The 17,984-nt window shown below is 37.3% G+C and overlaps 1 protein-coding gene across 1 annotated transcript; it reads right to left on the bottom strand.

Moving 5' to 3' along the window:
- Positions 1 to 375: 375 nt before the first annotated feature.
- FUNDC1 (FUN14 domain containing 1) lies at positions 376 to 11,748 on the bottom strand. Its single transcript, XM_004689964.2, has 5 exons — positions 11,558 to 11,748; positions 10,699 to 10,855; positions 7,305 to 7,380; positions 3,179 to 3,307; positions 376 to 1,009 (listed from the first exon to the last, which is right to left on the bottom strand). The coding sequence occupies exons 1-5, from the start codon at positions 11,583 to 11,585 to the stop codon at positions 932 to 934; spliced, it is 468 nt and encodes a 155-aa protein (XP_004690021.1). The 5' UTR covers positions 11,586 to 11,748; the 3' UTR covers positions 376 to 931.
- Between the last annotated feature and the right edge of the window lie 6,236 nt (positions 11,749 to 17,984).

The following is a 17,984-nucleotide window of genomic DNA, read 5'->3' on the forward strand; positions in this document are numbered from 1 at the left end:
AGTAAATTCATACTATTTTACTAAATACTCTGATGTTTTACCTCTTTGTGAAGAAGGGGCAAAAATACTACTTAGGATTTGTAGAAATACTTAGCATTTGGGAAAGGAGACTCGCTCAATGTTAGTAAAAATGAATCACTGACCCAATTGACTATATGTGCCCTCAAAATAATTAGTGCTGCCCAGGCTGCCATGATAGATTTTTTAAAAAATTACAAGATTATATACAAGAAAATATTTTTATAGCTAAAGACATCAAAAAAAAGAGCTTTTGTGATGTACTATTTCCTTAAAAGAACCTTCCTTTAAATTATTTGCTATAGTAATTATGTAAGTAAACTAACAATTGTAAGAAAAAACAACTTAAAAATGGTATGAAATCTGTTGAATATCTTTAATAATGCTATCATTTCTAAATCCTTCCACAAAAGGGCATAACAGTTCTTCAGTTTACTGCAAATACATCTTTAAAAAAAAAGAAGAGACGGCCCTAATGTTGAAGCTACAATACAAATTTTTAATTATTGGCAATATATTATAAAGCACAATGAAGAACATCTTATTTAAATAAAACAAAGATAATATTCCACTGGGGAATACAACCAGCAGGGTTTTTTTCTTACCATATCTACATCCAAAGGTGATATTTTATATGCTAATTTCTAAAGAAATGCAAATTTAAAAAAAATAATGAAAGCCATGTTTTGCTCAGGAATACTATTGTGCACATACTAACTAGATAATTTATAGCAGATACTGGAGATTGCCAAGTTTCAGATGGCAAAATGCTAATTTGTGAGTTGATACAGTCCAGCTATAATTGATTTTCGCCTCCCTGGAGAATGTGGCAGCGTGCAATGTTGAGAGACCACCTAGACATCATCATTCCTCTTCTCTCATATGACTCCATGGTGACAGAACATTCATGTCCTTAAGATGCAAGGCCGAGCAAAAAACCTCCCACAAAGCCACTGGATATTACAATGTTCTGTTTGATAAATTCTGTTGCCTGAAACATAAAGTATAAACAAAAATACTCTTAATTATGCTACAATGGTGCTGACTCTTGGATACGAGATAATAGATAAAATTAAGACAGACAAAAAAGGACAAATGTTGTATGATTCAACTAAAGTAAATTGTGAAATTCATCAAGACAGAAAGGAAACAGGTTAACAATAGATGGGAATGGGATTGTGAGTTATCACTTAATGGTTAGTTTTTATATGAGATGATGAAAAAGCTGTGGAAATGGGCAGTAATAATGATTGCACAAAAGCATGAAAGTATTTAGTTTCAGTGAAATGTGCACTTAGAAACCATTAAAGTGGTAAATTTTATGTTATATATATATATATATATATATATATATATCTTAACAAGAAAAAGATGGACATTTTTTATAAATACTCTTAATGATTGAATCTGGAGCTAAGTAACATTTTCAGCTGTTTCCTCAATTCAATAAATATTTGGCAAAAATTCTTATGCTTACTTATTACTTCAGGTGCCAACCACCTCACAAGATACCAGAGCTATCCATTACAAACTCAAGGAACCAGAGCCCTCACCAGGCCCACAATGCTCCTTGGCTACTGAGATAATAAAAGGTATATGCATAGCAATAACTTCACAGGTGAAAAGAAATCTATCTATAGGGCAGACATAACTGATTTATTCAGCAAGTTATTAACATCAATTATTTAATAAATTCCCACAGCAGGCACAATGACATTTATCAACAGTCCACTTCGCCAGCGGAAAAATATGTACAAGATCAAAAAAATATCATTTTGGTAAAGTGTTTAACCTAAACAAAATAAGGAAGAATTAAACATTGTCAGACTAGAATATTCTGCCTATAGGTCTCAAAAATGTCAGGAAAGATAGAAAGAAAAAGAAAAAAACAGAGAGATGAGGGAACTGTTTAAGATGAAAGGAAATTTCCGAGACATGACAACCAAATGCATTATAAAATTCTTGATAGGGGGATATAGCAGATATTTTGTGGAAAAACAATACATGGACTATATATCAAAAAACATTATAGCACCATGTTAAATTTTTGAGGTTAGTAAGGGTAACTGTAGTTGTATGGGAGAGTATCTGCACTCTTAAGGTGATATGTGCACTTTTTCACTTAAGAGTGAAAAGTCACAATGTTTTAAAAAGTTTGGCAAAAAAAAAATAGTGTAATGGAATATCACTCAGCGATCAAAAAAGTTAAACTCATGCCTTTTGCAGCAACATGGATGGAGCTGGAAAAGATCATGCTTAGTGAAATAAGCAAGAAAAGAAAAAGAAAAATATCAGGTGGTTTCACTCATAGCAGAAACATAAAGGACCAGGGGGGCAATAATAATAATGAACAACTATACACCAGAGATATTTTATGGGGGTGGAGCAGGGAATGGGATAAAAAAAATGGCCGGGGTGGAGTGCATGGGACTATGGTGATGGCGCAGGGGTGAATTGGTGATGGTTAGTCCATGGGGATTACAAATGAGATGGAAAAAGGTACAAAATGATGTAAAAATAAACTCTTATAAAAATGTATGTATAGCGTAAGTCACACACCCAGATAATGCAAATATTGCAAAAACATGAAAGATGTAGTAAATAGGTGAAGGTATTTGTATATTCACTGTATTTACCTTTCAACTTTTCAATTAATTGGAAATTTTCAAAATAAAAAGTTGGGGGAAATGAAAAGATAGAAGAAAAAATAAAGACAAAGGAATATTTAATTTGATTCTAAACAGAAAAGGTCAAAATACACATAAAAACATGAATAAAACTAATATCAAATTAATACAATAAAATCAACACATTTCAAAGGACTCCACTCTAAGAAAAAAAGGGAGGGGGTAGTTTTAGTTTTACTACATCTTGTCTATCTGTGCATTTTTAAAAGCAGAGGAAAGATTTTAAAAGAATGTTATCACACTTTTATAGGCATATCAAAGTAAGTGGGAGATGAACAGGGGAAACGATGTTAACCATTTAAAAATAAAAGGTCAATTTAAATGGTGACGCGATTCCAAATTTTATTTAATGTTCTAGACATGACCAAGAAAGCACTTTCTTGAAAAGAAGATAAAAGATAACCCCTAACCCATTTTCTGCTAAGCAAGACAAGTTAAAAAAATGGGGGAGCTAAAAATGTATTTTGTCTTACTTCTTCAATTATGTTGTTAATTTCAGGTGCAGCTTTATTTGCTCGTTTCTTAATCTGTCTTTTTGCTTTATTTACATCTTTTTCAACTCTCTTCCAATCAATCTGCACATAGCCACTGTGACTGGCAATCTGCAAAAATGTAATAAAAATGGTTAATTCTAAACCAATTAGGCTGCTAACAACTCTATCACCCAAGAATACACAAACATTTAGCTATCAATAAATCTACGAAGCTTATAGATAAGCAATCATAATTCATTCACTAATTTCTTCACTTAATACATTCTATGCCAAGCTATAATCAAGAACAAAAGAGACAGACTCCTACCCTCAGAGCAATTATGTAAGCAGGCCTTAAGCATAAATGCTTGGCTGTAATGAACACATTAAGAAAAAAAATTCCCAAAATTTATAACTTTAATATTAATCGTACTATAACTTCTGGAATTCAGAAATTAGCCAAAAAGACACAGCGAACATCCAAAATAAATAATAAAAAGTATCTTTTAATTAAATAGATGTTTAAGTATAAGCGATCAGCAGCCAATCAGATACTGGGTCACTAAAGATGCTTTAAGTAGCCTGATAAAAGCTCTTCACTAACACTAACTCTTGACTTAAATTAAGACTATTTTCTGGTAATTGCTTCTGTAAAGGAATATGGCCTACACAAATTTCATGCCATAAATCCTTTTAATAAGACTAATACAACCTAAGAAAACCCTTCATATGATGCTATCGAAACACTACAAAATCTGATCTTTGGTGTTTCTGCCAGTATAGTTAACTTAGTCCCTCCAAATTTAAAAAAAAAAATACAAAGAATCATAAGTAATAAACAACTGAGCCATGTGTATCATCATATATCATTTCTATCAAGGTTTCTTTATGCTCTTTTAATGTATAACCACACATAACATCATAAACCCACATAAAATACCTGATTTTTTTTAACTAAGAATCTTAGATTCTATTGTCAATGTAAATGACTCCAGACAAGAATTTAACCTGCATTTCTTCCTGTATTCATTCACCTACTATCACTTCAAACTCCAGCCTGAGCCAAACAGAGTGAGGAGCAAATCAAAGGGCAAGTGAAAGATCTTCCTGGTTTACTTGACACCACAATGTGGGTCACAGCGTGGAGGTGGTGATTAACCCTATAAGACAACTATAGATAGAAACTATAAACTCTGGTTAAAAATAAGGGCTCCAGAACTAACAAAAACAAGCAGATTTTGGAGAGCTGAAATGTGTAGGAAGGGACCAACAGAAAGCGAGTTGCCCATTTTCTGGCTTGTCCTGAGGGCAGGATGCAGTTGCAGGACAGCTAAAACTTAATAGAAAACGCACCACCTTTCTGGACTGAAGACAACAGCAGCTACCAGAAAGGAAGGAGCTAGTGAAGGGGAGTCACAAATTCTATGTGTAAACTCTCCCCAAGTCCTGAATGATACATCATGAAGCAGGAGCCAAATTAAGGTGAAAGGAAATGAACTGGTTGGGGGGGGGGGGGCTGCTTTCCACCACAGGTGAAATAGTTTGCAATTTGAGTCTAACCAAGTTAGCTGCCTGCTAAAATCAAAACATTAACTAACAATCTTCAGAGAAATAAAATAGAATCCATTCTCCACAATATAGTAGCCTCAATGCCCAAAATAAAACCTAGTTATGTGATATATAATAAAACAAAATATGAAAATAATCTTAAAAGAAAATCAGATGCCAACCCTGATGTGACCCAGATAATGGAATAAACAGGATTTTAAAATAGGTAATAGTAATATAACTATGTTAAGTGAGATAAAGGAATCTATGCTTGTAATCAATGAAAAAATAAGAAATCTCACCAAGGACAGAAAATATAGGAAGAATCAAATGGAAATTCTAGCGTTGGAAAATAAAATATCTAAAATAAATTCACTGGACAGGCTTAATGGTAGAAGGTAGATACCAAAGAAAAGACTCAGTGATCTTGAAGCTAAATCACTAGAAGTTACTCAGTCTGAAAACAGACTGAGAAAATAAATGAACAAGACCTCAGGACATTATCAAAAAGCCCAACATGCATATAATTAAAGTCACATTCAGCAGAAGAAAGGATAAGAGAAGATAAGTACTTAAATAATGGCCAAACATTTTAGAGGCATAAATTTACAGATTCAAGAAGCTCAAGTGAATTCCAGGTAACCACACAATTATGAAGAAACAATAATCAGACAATATAAAAAGGGGAGAGAGAAAAGCAGAAGACAGGCAAGCCTGTCAGATGGAGGGGAGGAGTGTAAAGACAGCAAAAGAGTTCATAAATGATGGCTAAAATCTCATAATCCATAATTGGAAATCAATAGCTAATACCTCAAACTGAAAAGATCAGGAAATGTCTGATAGAGCATCAAGTAAGTGTTCAAAGTGAATGCCTCATGGGAGGGAAACACTGGGGTAGTGAAGGAGGTGGGGATTACTCTAATCTATAACAAGCCTTTGACATATATTTGACCCTTCGATACAGACACATACAGCTCCAAAAAAAATTTTAAGACATTTATATGTCACTGTGTATTGTAAGATGGCAAGTGATAAATATCTACCAGAAAACACTTTGAGTGACTAAAAAAACTTTAAGATCTAAGTAAATATAGCAAAAATGTGGAAGTGGACCTAGAAATATTAGTCAGTAGTCTAAAAGTCATTTGTTGCTCTTACTTCCTCTTTCAGTTTCTTTCTACTGAGGTTTCAAGGCATGTCATATTTGTGGAAAAAGTCTGTGTATCACAGACATGTCTTGGGTTCCTCTGCTTAGTGACTTCAAAGAGTTATGAGGTCTAGGTGCAGAAAAGCAACGACAATGGCAAACTGTGGAGGGGATGGTATATATTGAATGCCAAATAAGACTTCTGAAAAACTAACATACAGGAGACTGAAATGTGAAATTCTCTCTATCCTGTGAACATTTTAGAAAACTCTATCTCAGCCCAGTACCCTTTTACACTAAACAGAAATGATCACTGAATTTTCAAAAATAGCTGTAGAATTAAATATACTCTTGATTCTATATAAACCCTAGGCAAAAATCAGCTTAAATAAAATTCTCATATGAACAAATGCTGACATATTCATCCAAAGAACTGAATCTAGATATTAACTTCATTCCTTTTTACTTCTACCAAACAAGCACTAAGCAACTACTTCCAATAATGTCACAATTAAAACTAAAAAAGTAATTAAAAAAAGAAAAGATTTCTAAAGTGATTGCTTAGTAAACAACTCAAAATCTGTGCTTCATACATGTGAATTCAGTCCCTTTGTATTTCAGGCAATGGCACTGGTTATTATATGATCAATGGCTTAGGTGAAGTTAGATTTCGATCTCTGTGCAGTCATCAATCATTTTTAAAATCTGGTACAACTGACAGTTCTCTGCATCTTTAAAATTGCCACTAACATTCATTCCAAGAGATTTTCAATTTTTGGATTTACTATATTTGATCTTCAGGGAATGATATTTTTGGAAAAATACATGCCAAACAGACATGAATGCCAGATAACATCCTGATAAACATCCTCTAACTGCAAAGAATTTTTAAGCATTATACTTAAAGAACATGAACAAAACTAAAATTTCAAATCTACCTGCCTTAGAAATAGGATTATGAATGATTTTTTAAAACCTCATTTTCCACTTTCTATATCATTATAGTTCCCTAGTTTTAAAAAAACATTTTTTTCTATGGGGAAGAAACTGCATAAATAGGAAACAGAAGAAGCAGGTAAACGTTTTGAATATTACACATACTGTATGTATAAATTTTAAAGATGGTCAATTTGAATAAATGACCTTATTGGTGACATGTTTAATTGGCGAGGGAGATGCTTCAAGGAAAATCTGGTAAACAATAAAAATAATGACAAAACTTATTGTCTTTTTAATAAGTGGGACCAAAGTATGCTTAAAGAACTTACAATGCTACCTTTCAAAACTCATTTTATTTTTCCATAAACTGATGCCTAAAAGAAAAATTCCATCTTCTATTAAAATGGGCAGGAATGAAATAGCTAACCTTGACTTTCTTGTTTCCTAAGGGTTACACAGGTAAGCAGAGGCAAAGACCTAAAACTGACATACCTGAAGGAGAAGAAAGCCACCACCCACTGCAGTTGCTGCAAGTTTTCCAACTTTCTGGAACAAAAATCCTGCACACCTTTCATGAAAGAAATGACAGAACATGAAAACAATTAATAATATACTAAACTCTGTCCCTCTTTTCCTTTTCATTGCTTCAAAATCTTAATATCTTCGCATTTCTTTTGATCATTTCCCTTACCCACTCAGACACCCTCAATGTTTCCCTTCAGTTATACAGGCTTGTCAAAAGTACACCATCTAAATAGTGTGAAATGTGCAAGAATTCACAGGAAAAGGGATTGGCTACTGGAACAATATTGAGTACTAAGGGATTCATTATTCCCTTCCTTCCAGATTTGTGTGAGTTGAAATTTCCCATAATAAAAACGATTTGTTTTGTTTTAATACAGTCAAGATATCCTTCATACCCAGCCAACTCCCACTCCACCAAACCTGCTACAACCTAATTTGTTTACAAACAGGTCATCACTGTTGCTCAAGTTATTACTCTCCCTGTTTCTAGGGCTTCTAACCTAGCTCTGCCTATTTAAAGCTTTTCTACTCTTAAGGCCCAGCTGCAGTTCCGCCTTCAAGACTACACTTCAGGTCACACTTCTCATGGCTTCCTGACCTATACTTCCTTACCTAAACTCTGTATTAAGCCTGTTTTGTCTCATCGCTCCTGCTAAGAGTCAACCCATGTTTCCTTTGTGATTAATTCTCTCCTTTGCTAAGCTCATATTCCCTTCTGCACTTCAGATCCATACTGTGCAAAAGAAACTCAGATTTCTAACTCCAGCCCTCCGTACTGAATTTAACAGTGTCCTTCATGGAACCTCAAGATGTGACCTTATTTGGAATAAGGATCACTGCAGCTGTAACTAGGATCACTGCAGCTATAACTAAGATGGTGCGATAGCAGAGTAGCATGGGTCCTCTGACTTAATGCACAATGTCACAGAAACACGGAGAGAAGATGGCTATGTGATGACAGAGGCAGAGACTGGAGTGATATAGCTAGTTATAAGCCAATAAAATACCGGAGATTGCTGGCAAACCCCAGAAGCTCTGAGAGTAACATGAAAGCTTCAAGAAGGAACCAATCGTGCTGATATCTTTCAGACTCCTAGCCTCCAGACCTCTGAGAGAACAAATTTCTCTTGTTTTAAGCCCCCTGTGGTATTTTGTTAACAGCCCTCAAAAACTCATTTACCTTCATTAAGTGGAGAATTTAAATTTCCGATTATATGATAGGCCCCTCTAACACCCAGAACCCTATATTCCAAATGCCCAAAAGCAAGTATGTTTCCTATCAAAACAACTCTTATTAAGGTCCCAATCTGTAAAGTGCAGCACTATTCTCTAAGCTTATCACATCATATTCATCTCAGACTATTGTTTGCCTGCTGGGTCCAATGGATTGCCAATGCATCGCCAAAACATGATTTGACTCTGTGTTCTTTTCACTCTCAAGGATATCATTACTTCACTTCCAACCCACTCTAAGGGCCCTCTCCATCTTTCTAGCAACCACACATCCTAATATTAATTTCTTATTATAATTAAAAAATCTATTGCTACCTACAGCTAAATAAAATAATTTTCAGCTTCCCATTCATATCCTAATTAGTCTACACTATTAACCAGCTAGGTTAATGCCAATTAACCAGTCCTCCTTTATGTAGACCACAGTTGCATTCCCTAAGAAAACTGCAAAAATTCACTATACTACATCTAATGTCATTGCAACAAATCACCAGTATATCAGAGTCCTATTTTACAGTTGCTGAACTGATACCTGATCATAATCCAAACATCTGTATTATTGTAAAGACTGTGCTCCTCAGTAGCAGAGGCAACAAGAAGCACTTGAAAAGGGAGGAGGAGGAAAGCAACAGTCTGGGACGGTGATCCACACAAACATGTCGCCTTTGCTTCAAGGCATAAGCTATTAAAACGAACCTACTACTAATTCACCCTGCTCTGCTCTAGGTTTTCCAAGCAAACTGTTTACAGATTCATGGGTCTTCTCAACCTGCTTGGCTAACAAGAAGAAAACACACAATGATTTGATTCTCAATTATTTTTTGTCTCTTTTACCCAATGGCGCTTCAGGCCTGACTCACATTAACCAACCAATCACCTGTGGCACCAAATTATGAGCAGAGCGAGCCTAACTCTGAATTATAGGAATCAAGATACCACCAGCCTGTGGAAAACCATCTGACTCACCCAGTCCCTGACCAGATATTTCCTAACTGTGAGCTTTTTTCATAAGCGGCATTACTAATTACACATTGTGAAGAAGTAGCACACCTCTGCCTCACAGAATCTTCACAACCAGTGTTTCTACCACGAAATGGGATTTAAAAAGTCATAGAGGAGCTTATCGTTGTTCCAATATGCATGCAAAACACAAATCATTTTCTATTCATCAAGTTTAAATTATGTAAGCATTTACAAATAGTGTGGATCTCAAAAATTATATCCTAGGGTTCAAGTTGTTACCACAGTATTGGGGATAAAATTGTGTACCCCGCCAAGTAAATATTTAAATTAATGTAAGATGAATTTAATCTAGAAGCTAAGAAAAAATGATTATTCACAATTTAGACATCCTTGCTGACTTCAAAAATTCTCTAGATGTGAACATTTTCAAAATAAAGGGTCAAACTTGTTTTAGAACTTGTTATTTAGTTAATCTTTATTCCAAGAATAACAGCATTAGCTCCACAGTCACAATTATGAAATCATGTGGTCTGAAATGTTAACTAGTTAATATTTATTAACCATTCCTCCTTAATGTACCCCCAATAGTATCACAAAGTAAGTAATCAATCTTTTCATTCCAAAGAACCAACATTCTACAGCTGTTACTCAAAGCACATTCACAATCCAAACTAAACATCTGTACCATCAACAATTTCTAGAGAGAACTTTAAACTACTCCCTATAAGGCTGACAATCTTTAGTCCAATTCTACTTTTGGAGTTCTCACAGTTTTTTTTCCAGTTATTAGCACAGAACAAGTAAAAGTTATTCACATATACTTAATCTCTTCTCTTACATATTTCTTGCTCTTTAGCCACCACCACTGAATCAGACCCACTGCACCTGCTAATTTGAGAAAGGGAAAATATATAAAGAATCACAGGAAGGAAGGGGAAGGAATACAGGTACAGTAGTGGGCATTGGGAAGGGAGAGCTGGCCACGCCAAAATGTGTACAGTCTCTGAGTGTGGATTACACCAATCAGATCACAGAGAAGGGCTTCAGGGGAGGGGTCTTCTGGGATTAACAGTGTATAGCCACTGAGTGTGCACATACTGGCCCATGTACAAAAAGGCAGCAGTCAAACTCCCAGGGAAATTTAATATGAAAAAGATGTTCTCACCAGCCAGTTACTCCGCCCATTACAATCTGGGTAGCTACAGAGTATTTTTCTACCATGGGTCCAGAGCTGTGGCCAAACACTCGATTCCACCAATGGTGTCTTCTTGCATACTCAGTTAAATCCAGCACTTCATAAGAATCATCATCACTTTCATATTCTTTAAAATACAAAATGGAAAAAATAAATGTGTAGTAATTAAAAAATAAGAAACATCCTATACATTTTTTTTGTGTGTGACAACTGTTATTTTTGGCCTACAGCTAAACATGCTCAGACGGAAGCATTAAAGTTTGTTAAATCCAATCCAAGAGACTAGGCCCTCTAGAGTAAAGGGCCTACATCCCAAAGGTTTAGGAACTGAAGTTAGGGCCAGGTCAGAATTACACGACTGTGAGAGATGACCCCACCCCAAATCTCAGTAAGGTCAGGTCAGAATTTTACAGCAGTGAAGTGGCATTTCTCCTCTACCCCGATTTCAAAAGTGTCAAGTCAGTTTCACGTCACTGAAGGGTCACCCCCAAACACTAAGTAGTGGCAGGGCAAGAGGAGGAGTGGGAGAAAGAAGGGGTTGCCCTCTGACCGGTTAGGGACCTGGCCAAAAAAAAAAAAAAATCATTTAATAGTTAGGACTTTTTAAAAAGAAAACATGTTTGAAGATGGAAATGAGCAGGCGGAGAAAGCGGGGGTGGGGCTGTGTTGGAGGCGGGGAGAGTCTAATTCGCAGGGGGTGCTCAAAAGAGCTGCCTCAAAACAAAACAGACCCAGGAACGCTGGGGTAGGGAAGGAAGAGGCGCCCCGGGAGCAAGGTCGAGAGCTGTCAGCTTTGTCTCACGTACTACTTCGGGCCCCAACAGCTCACCTTGGGGAGGGGGATTCCGGGTGGCCATGATACCGCCGGCGGCCAGCTCTGAAGGTGGTACCCGGCCGCCCTCCTGTTCCCACTACTTTAAGAGCCTCTCTAGGCCTCTACGTATAAGTCTATGGTCCCTTTTTTCCTCCTCCTTCTCCGGCGCGTAGCCCAGTACACGCCTCTCCTCTCAGCGCGGAGCTTTCCCAGCATGCGCAAGGCTCGCGGGGCGCGCCGTGGGAGGCCGAGTAGCCTCTGGCCGGGGCTTATGGGAATTGTAGTCCATTGCGCTCCGCAACCCTCGCTTCCCACACGCCTCTCCCCCTAAAATTTCCATAACCTGCGTAAATGCCTCAGGGCTGGAGAGGAGGTGGCGTCTTTTGGTGGCATAAAGCAAAAAAATCTTGCCATTTTGAACACTGTATCAGAATTCAAGTTCTTGAGGAAAAGAGACTTAAGAAGAGAAAGCGAAACCCTGCCTCCAACCATACTTTTCTAAGGAGACAAGATCTCATTAACGAATGGAAATTTTTTCTAACGCTCTGCTGCTGGGAATTAGAACGGTTTTATCGGTTCCCTTTCCTCATGTTTCCTTCCAGGAACCCGAGTAGTGTACAGGAAGGCCTAGGAACTGACCTGACACAAATTATTCAGGAGGACCTGATTTTTTCAGCATTATTTTTATTATTGAAATCTGACAGCTCAACGAAGTCAAGTTCTTCACCCAGAAGCCCCTCAGGATTCTCTAAAATGAAAAACCTCGTTGGTCACCACCCAGCTTAACTCACGCTAACATAAATCAGTGCCCAAACTTGTTTTGAATTTGGATTGTACTCGAATTTGCTCTATCAAAAAAGAAAGAAAACACACACAGCCTTCTCTGCGTTCATTTTAATGAAAAACAAGGAATTCTGGTATACTTGATATTACTTAAAATATTGACTTGCATAATTGCACGTGGCTTTTCAAGTCCTGGTGCTTTAAATTCAAAGATTAATTTTCTAAAATTTTCCAATCTGTGACCCCCAAAATACTGGCTGGAAATGTTAACGTCTGTTAAGTTACTTTCTGTAAGATTCCAGTTTTCAGAAACAAATAACTTAGGGGACATAACTTCAGATGGTCTCATTGAAATATTTTTCAAAAGTTACAGACTTGATTTCATACACTTCTTCCTCTGTATTCCCCATCTACTCCTAGTGATAAACCACTAAAAGAAGAGAATAGAGAAAAATAAGAGAAAGGTAAATCACAAATTGGAAGGGCAATATGGATTGACTGGATAAATGACATAAAAATGACACTCACATAACTTCTAGCATTGTCTGCCAATTTACAGAAATAAGCCATTCTCCTGTCAAGGAAATGGTAAAGAATCAAGTGGTGATCAAGAGATTAAGGAGAAAATGGAAACAAAATATTGCCCTGAGGTTGCCAGAGATCACAATTGTATATCCAAAATGTATCCACAGCATACCTAAAAGTGATTTAAAATGCAGTTATTTCTCTAAGAATCTTGAATTCTGAGAAGAAATGTTTTAATGTTCTCCCCCCCCCTTCTTACATTGATATGCCCTAGCCATTACCTTGAGAAAGTTGGTTGTTCAATAATTTTCTAGTGTGATTTTTTTACTTCTCTAGTAATATTTTCTTTTCTAATAGAGAAGAAACTGTTATTTTTGTTGGCTCAGTGACAAATGTTTTAATGTATAAATTATATACATAGATTTAAAAAGGTGTGGCCCTCCTGATGGGTTTGAAGGGTAATTCTTTTTAATTCACATTTTAAATGTGGTTTCTGATTTGTGTTTTTGTTGTTGTCAGCTTTAATAAACAATTTCACTGAGAGTGCAGTTGGATTTACAACTATAAGAAAACAGCTCAGTTGGTCCCCAACTATTCAATGGGTAGTGTTTTAAAAGTTTGTAACTTTATTTGAAATAGAGAATATTTTCTAATTCACAATGAAACTGTGAGAAACTATTCCTCCTTTCCTTAATCTCCTCCTTTCCTCATTGTCTTTGGAAATTTCATTTGTTAGGAACAAATTAGCCAAAAGGAAGTGAGTGTGGGGTGGGCTGGGAAGCAGTAGAAGCAACCTTTCACCCACCCAGGCTGATATAGTCCTTTCTATTGACTACAACTGTCACTAGATGTAAGTGATCTACAAAACTCAACAAGTCCAAAACAACTCCAAAAACAAAATTCAAAGTCATCCTCTTCTTTTTCCTTCCTTTTTCTTCCACAGTTAGTAGTTATTTGTGCTAGGCTTGTACACCAAGGCTATCATCTATATATCCTTGAAGCTCTCCAAGACTTTCCTTTCAATTGCTGCAATGGCCGCTCAAGCATTTTGGTTTCTTCCAGCATTTACTTGCCTCTCCCAATACTACCACTATCTGATTCTGTCAACAGATCTTCTCTTTTAAAATGTGAAACTAATTGTATCTTTTCTCTGCTTACCTACTACAAGATCAAGTCTAAACTTCTCAAGACATACTGCAGGGCTGGGCAAAGTTTTTCCTGTGATTGCCAAGCCAGTAAATATTTTGGGGGTTGCTAATCAGGCACAGTCTGTATCACATGGTCTTTTTTTCTTTTGTTGCTTTTTTTTTTTTTTTAAACAGCTCCTATAAGATGTAGAAACAGTTTGTTAGAGAGTAATCCCCATAAAAGGAAGAGGTTCCCTGTTCCCTGGTTCACCAAGAGAAGGACAAAGCTGTGCGAGCAGCCACATGAAGATATACAATACCTGGAGGACGGACTCTGGCAGAGACGCAGGAAGAGATGCAGGAGGAGAGACATGTGGAGCGGAGAGAAGTGTAAAGGGGAGCACATTGCTTCATGGCCTTGAACTTGCACTGGGGATCTGGAGGATATGGAAGAAGATACATGGAATTGAGATGTGTAGAAACACTTGCAAGAGACACGTAGGTGAGAGACATGTAGGTGAGAGACCCTTGGGAGAATGGCAATGGCAGCCTTTACCTTGAATTTTACTTTGATTTTGCTTCTTTCATCCCAGACTTGCCTGGCCTCTTCTGCCCATTTCCTGTGGTTTTCTGCCTTAGACTTGTGGCGGGCTTTCAGGCCTCAGTTGTCCTGCTTTGGGCCATTCCTGCTTGGCTGGGTATTTAACCACGAGAGGATGAACAACTTTGGGTGTTTTATTGGGGAAGCCATTATTCTTTCATCTCTTCTTTTTCTGTGTCCACTAATCTTATTAAAGTTCTTTCATCCTAACAGTATGCCTTGTCTTTCTTTTGGTGGCAAATGACAGAACCTCATCAGAACATCCAAGTGTGAGGGGCCGGGGTACTGCTCAGCTTGTACACTAACACATTCTCAACTCACCTGCTATAAAAAACAGAGCATGGGGAAAATTTGTCCTGAAGCCATTCTGACATTCTGGACCATTTTCATTTTGAAGCCAAGTTACCTCTCCAATCTCCTGCTTGCTCCACGTTTCCCCTTCTTCTAAGCCCCTGAGATTGTTGGATTTTCTCAATACATACTGCTTGTTCCAAACTTCACAACTTGGTGCATGCTCTTTAACTCTGGAAGCAATGGCTCCTCATTTGCAAGGCAATCCCCACACATACTTTCAGACATGTGTAAAATGTAACTTGCACAATTTTTCTCTATTTTCCCTAAATATCTCCCTCCCTTTTTGCTTCTTGTGTTGAATTTGATGCAGATAGTTTAGCATTTTGATTAAACATTTAGATGAACTTTGGGCTCAGTCAGATCTGTCTCAAATTCCCCCACCTCTGTTCTTCCTAGGCTCGGCTTTGTTTTTGTTTGTATGTTTCCTTTGTACCTTTAAACTTGGGAAAGGTTTTAGCTTCCCTGAACTTCAGGTTTGTCCTCTAAAAAATTTAGAAAGATTAATATAATCAGTTATGTAAAGAGCTTAAAGTATGGCCTATAATAAATATTCATTAAAGGTTATTTTTCAAATTATTCGGTCATTTATTCATTCACCAAATATTTAATGAGCACTTAGAAAAGGCTAGGCAGTGTGTTCTCTCTGTCAGAAATAAATCAATAAACAAGATGAGTAAGGTTTGGGTGTTCATGAACCTTACAGCAGGAAAGTAAAACAGATCACTACAGATTGTAATTAGTACTGGGAAAGAAATATAAAGGGCATAAGACCTGACATTATAATCAGTACTCTACTGGGTGTTTAATGAATTCATTCTTGAATTTATCTTCGACAAATCTTCTTTAACTACGAAATGTGGATTACAGTCTAAACTCTCTTTCCATTCCCAGTTCTCTATATAATATCTTACAGCTGATTCTGATCAGTTTTATCTCCCTGCCCAAAATATCAACATTAACAAGAACTACAGAGCTACAAGCTACACCTTAAGTTTCCTGGTATGGACTAAATTGTGCCTCACCCCCTTAAATTCATACATTGAAACCCTAAGCTCTAATGTGACTATATTTGGAGACAGGGCTTTTAAGGACATAATTATGCTTAAATGAGGTGACAAGTGTGGGACCCTAATCCAACAGGTTTGATATCCTTATAAGAAAGGGGAAAAACACCAGAGAGTAACACGCATGCACACACAAAGAAACTAGCCATGACAGGATTTTGGCGTTGGACTTCCAAACCCTAGAACTGTGAGAATATAAATTTCTATTTTTTTTAAGATTTATTTATTTATGCATACAGAACTGGGGTACAGGCACACTGAGAAGATTCACCAGAGACAGTGGGGGGAGCAGAACAGGCCAACTGACAAAGTACACTGCAGAGGGGAGCCGCAGGCGGGTCAGGAGAGGTCTACCGCATCATGTGTCACCTCCGGGGCAGGCGGGAATCGAACTCATGCGGAAGTGGCTTTAGCTTCTCAGTGCTGCGCTTTAACCCGCTGCGCCACCAGGGAGGGCTTAAATTTCTATTTTTTAAGCCACGTAGCCTGTTGTATTTTGTCATGACAGCCCATGAGCCCAGCATAGCAGTAGTTCTTCAGTCCCAACACACTCTCTGTAGGGATCCCAGCAATTTTCCAGCTGTTAGAGTGAGAGAAGTCCCGTTCAGGCTAGTTCAGTCGTGGAATTTAGAGCCAAATGGAAAGGACTCTGCTGCTCACAAAAGGCTGAGGTTGAAAGTTCGATAAAGAAGCCCTTCCGACAACCATGGAAGCTAAATAAACGCGATTCCTAGGAAAAGCAATCTTCCTGGCCGAGCTGCATTGAAAAAGCTTTGCAGTGTCCTCTCCCCAGACTTTCGCAGTCTCTGGAATTGAGGTCTTTTATTTCTTCTCCTTTGTGTCAGGTGCCAAGGCTAAACTATTTCTCTTAACCTTTCTGATAGCTTTACATTGAGACCCCTATTATTGGTTTAAGCCATTAGTCCATGATCAGTGTCATATTTATCCACCCACAAGAGAGGTTCATAATTTGAATCTTGGGAAGTGATTTTTAGAAGGGAAGGTATGGGAGGCTTGTTAACTGCCAGAAACACGTAGGCCATTATGTAAATAAATCCACTACTCAGAAGACCACATCAGTATTCCAAGAGGGAAAAAAAATTAGCTTTGATTCACCTTAATACCAACACAATGGAGCACAAATTAAAATGCTCTAAGTGACCTTTCAAAGGATTGCGATATAATCAATTGCTGATGAGCAAAGTGTGATAAAATTGATACTACCTACATTAGTTTGCAGGAATGTAAACAGGTTCATATTTTAGTAATGCGTATCCACAACCTCATATACATCATTTATATATATATCATCAAAGCCAAAGATTACACAAAGGTAATCATATAGGGTGTTTATGTTTTCATAATAAAAAGGGATGAAAACAATATGGGAAAAGGAAAAGCACCTAGTATAGATGTATAGTTAAGGGAAATATAGAACATTATGTTTAAAAAGACTGTAATAGTAGGAAAATGCTTAAGTGAAAAAAATGCATACCAAATTCTATATACAGGTTTATTGCAAGAGATTTATTCAGATTCTGCAAAAAATACACTAAGATTTGATAAACTGTAATAGATTATGTTACACACTTGATTCGGGCCCATTGGCATTTATCCCCATGTTAAGCTGAACTAACAGTTTACATGGTAATGGAAGGAGTATTGGATGGACAAATAAGCAAAAATAGCTAGGAATACTTTAAAAAGAAAGCGCAATGACAGAGGACTAGCCTGACCATTAAGAATATATAACTTTTTAGGCCCTCCCTGGTGGCGCAGCGGGTTAAAGCACAGCACTGAGAAGCTAAAGCCGGTTTCGCATGAGTTCGATTCCCGCCTGCCCGGGAGGTGACCACATGGCGTGGCAGACCTCTCCTGACCCGCCCGCTGCTCCCCTCAGCAGTGGACTTCGTCGATCTGCCTGTTCTGCTCCCCACTCTGTCTCTGGTGAAGCCTCTCGCCGCCCCTGAGTCTCTAGCCTGTACCCC

The sequence above is a fragment of the Condylura cristata genome, unplaced genomic scaffold, assembly GCF_000260355.1.
Source record: "Condylura cristata isolate star-nosed mole 26May11 unplaced genomic scaffold, ConCri1.0 scaffold00027, whole genome shotgun sequence".
Classification (NCBI taxonomy): Eukaryota; Metazoa; Chordata; class Mammalia; order Eulipotyphla; family Talpidae; genus Condylura; species Condylura cristata.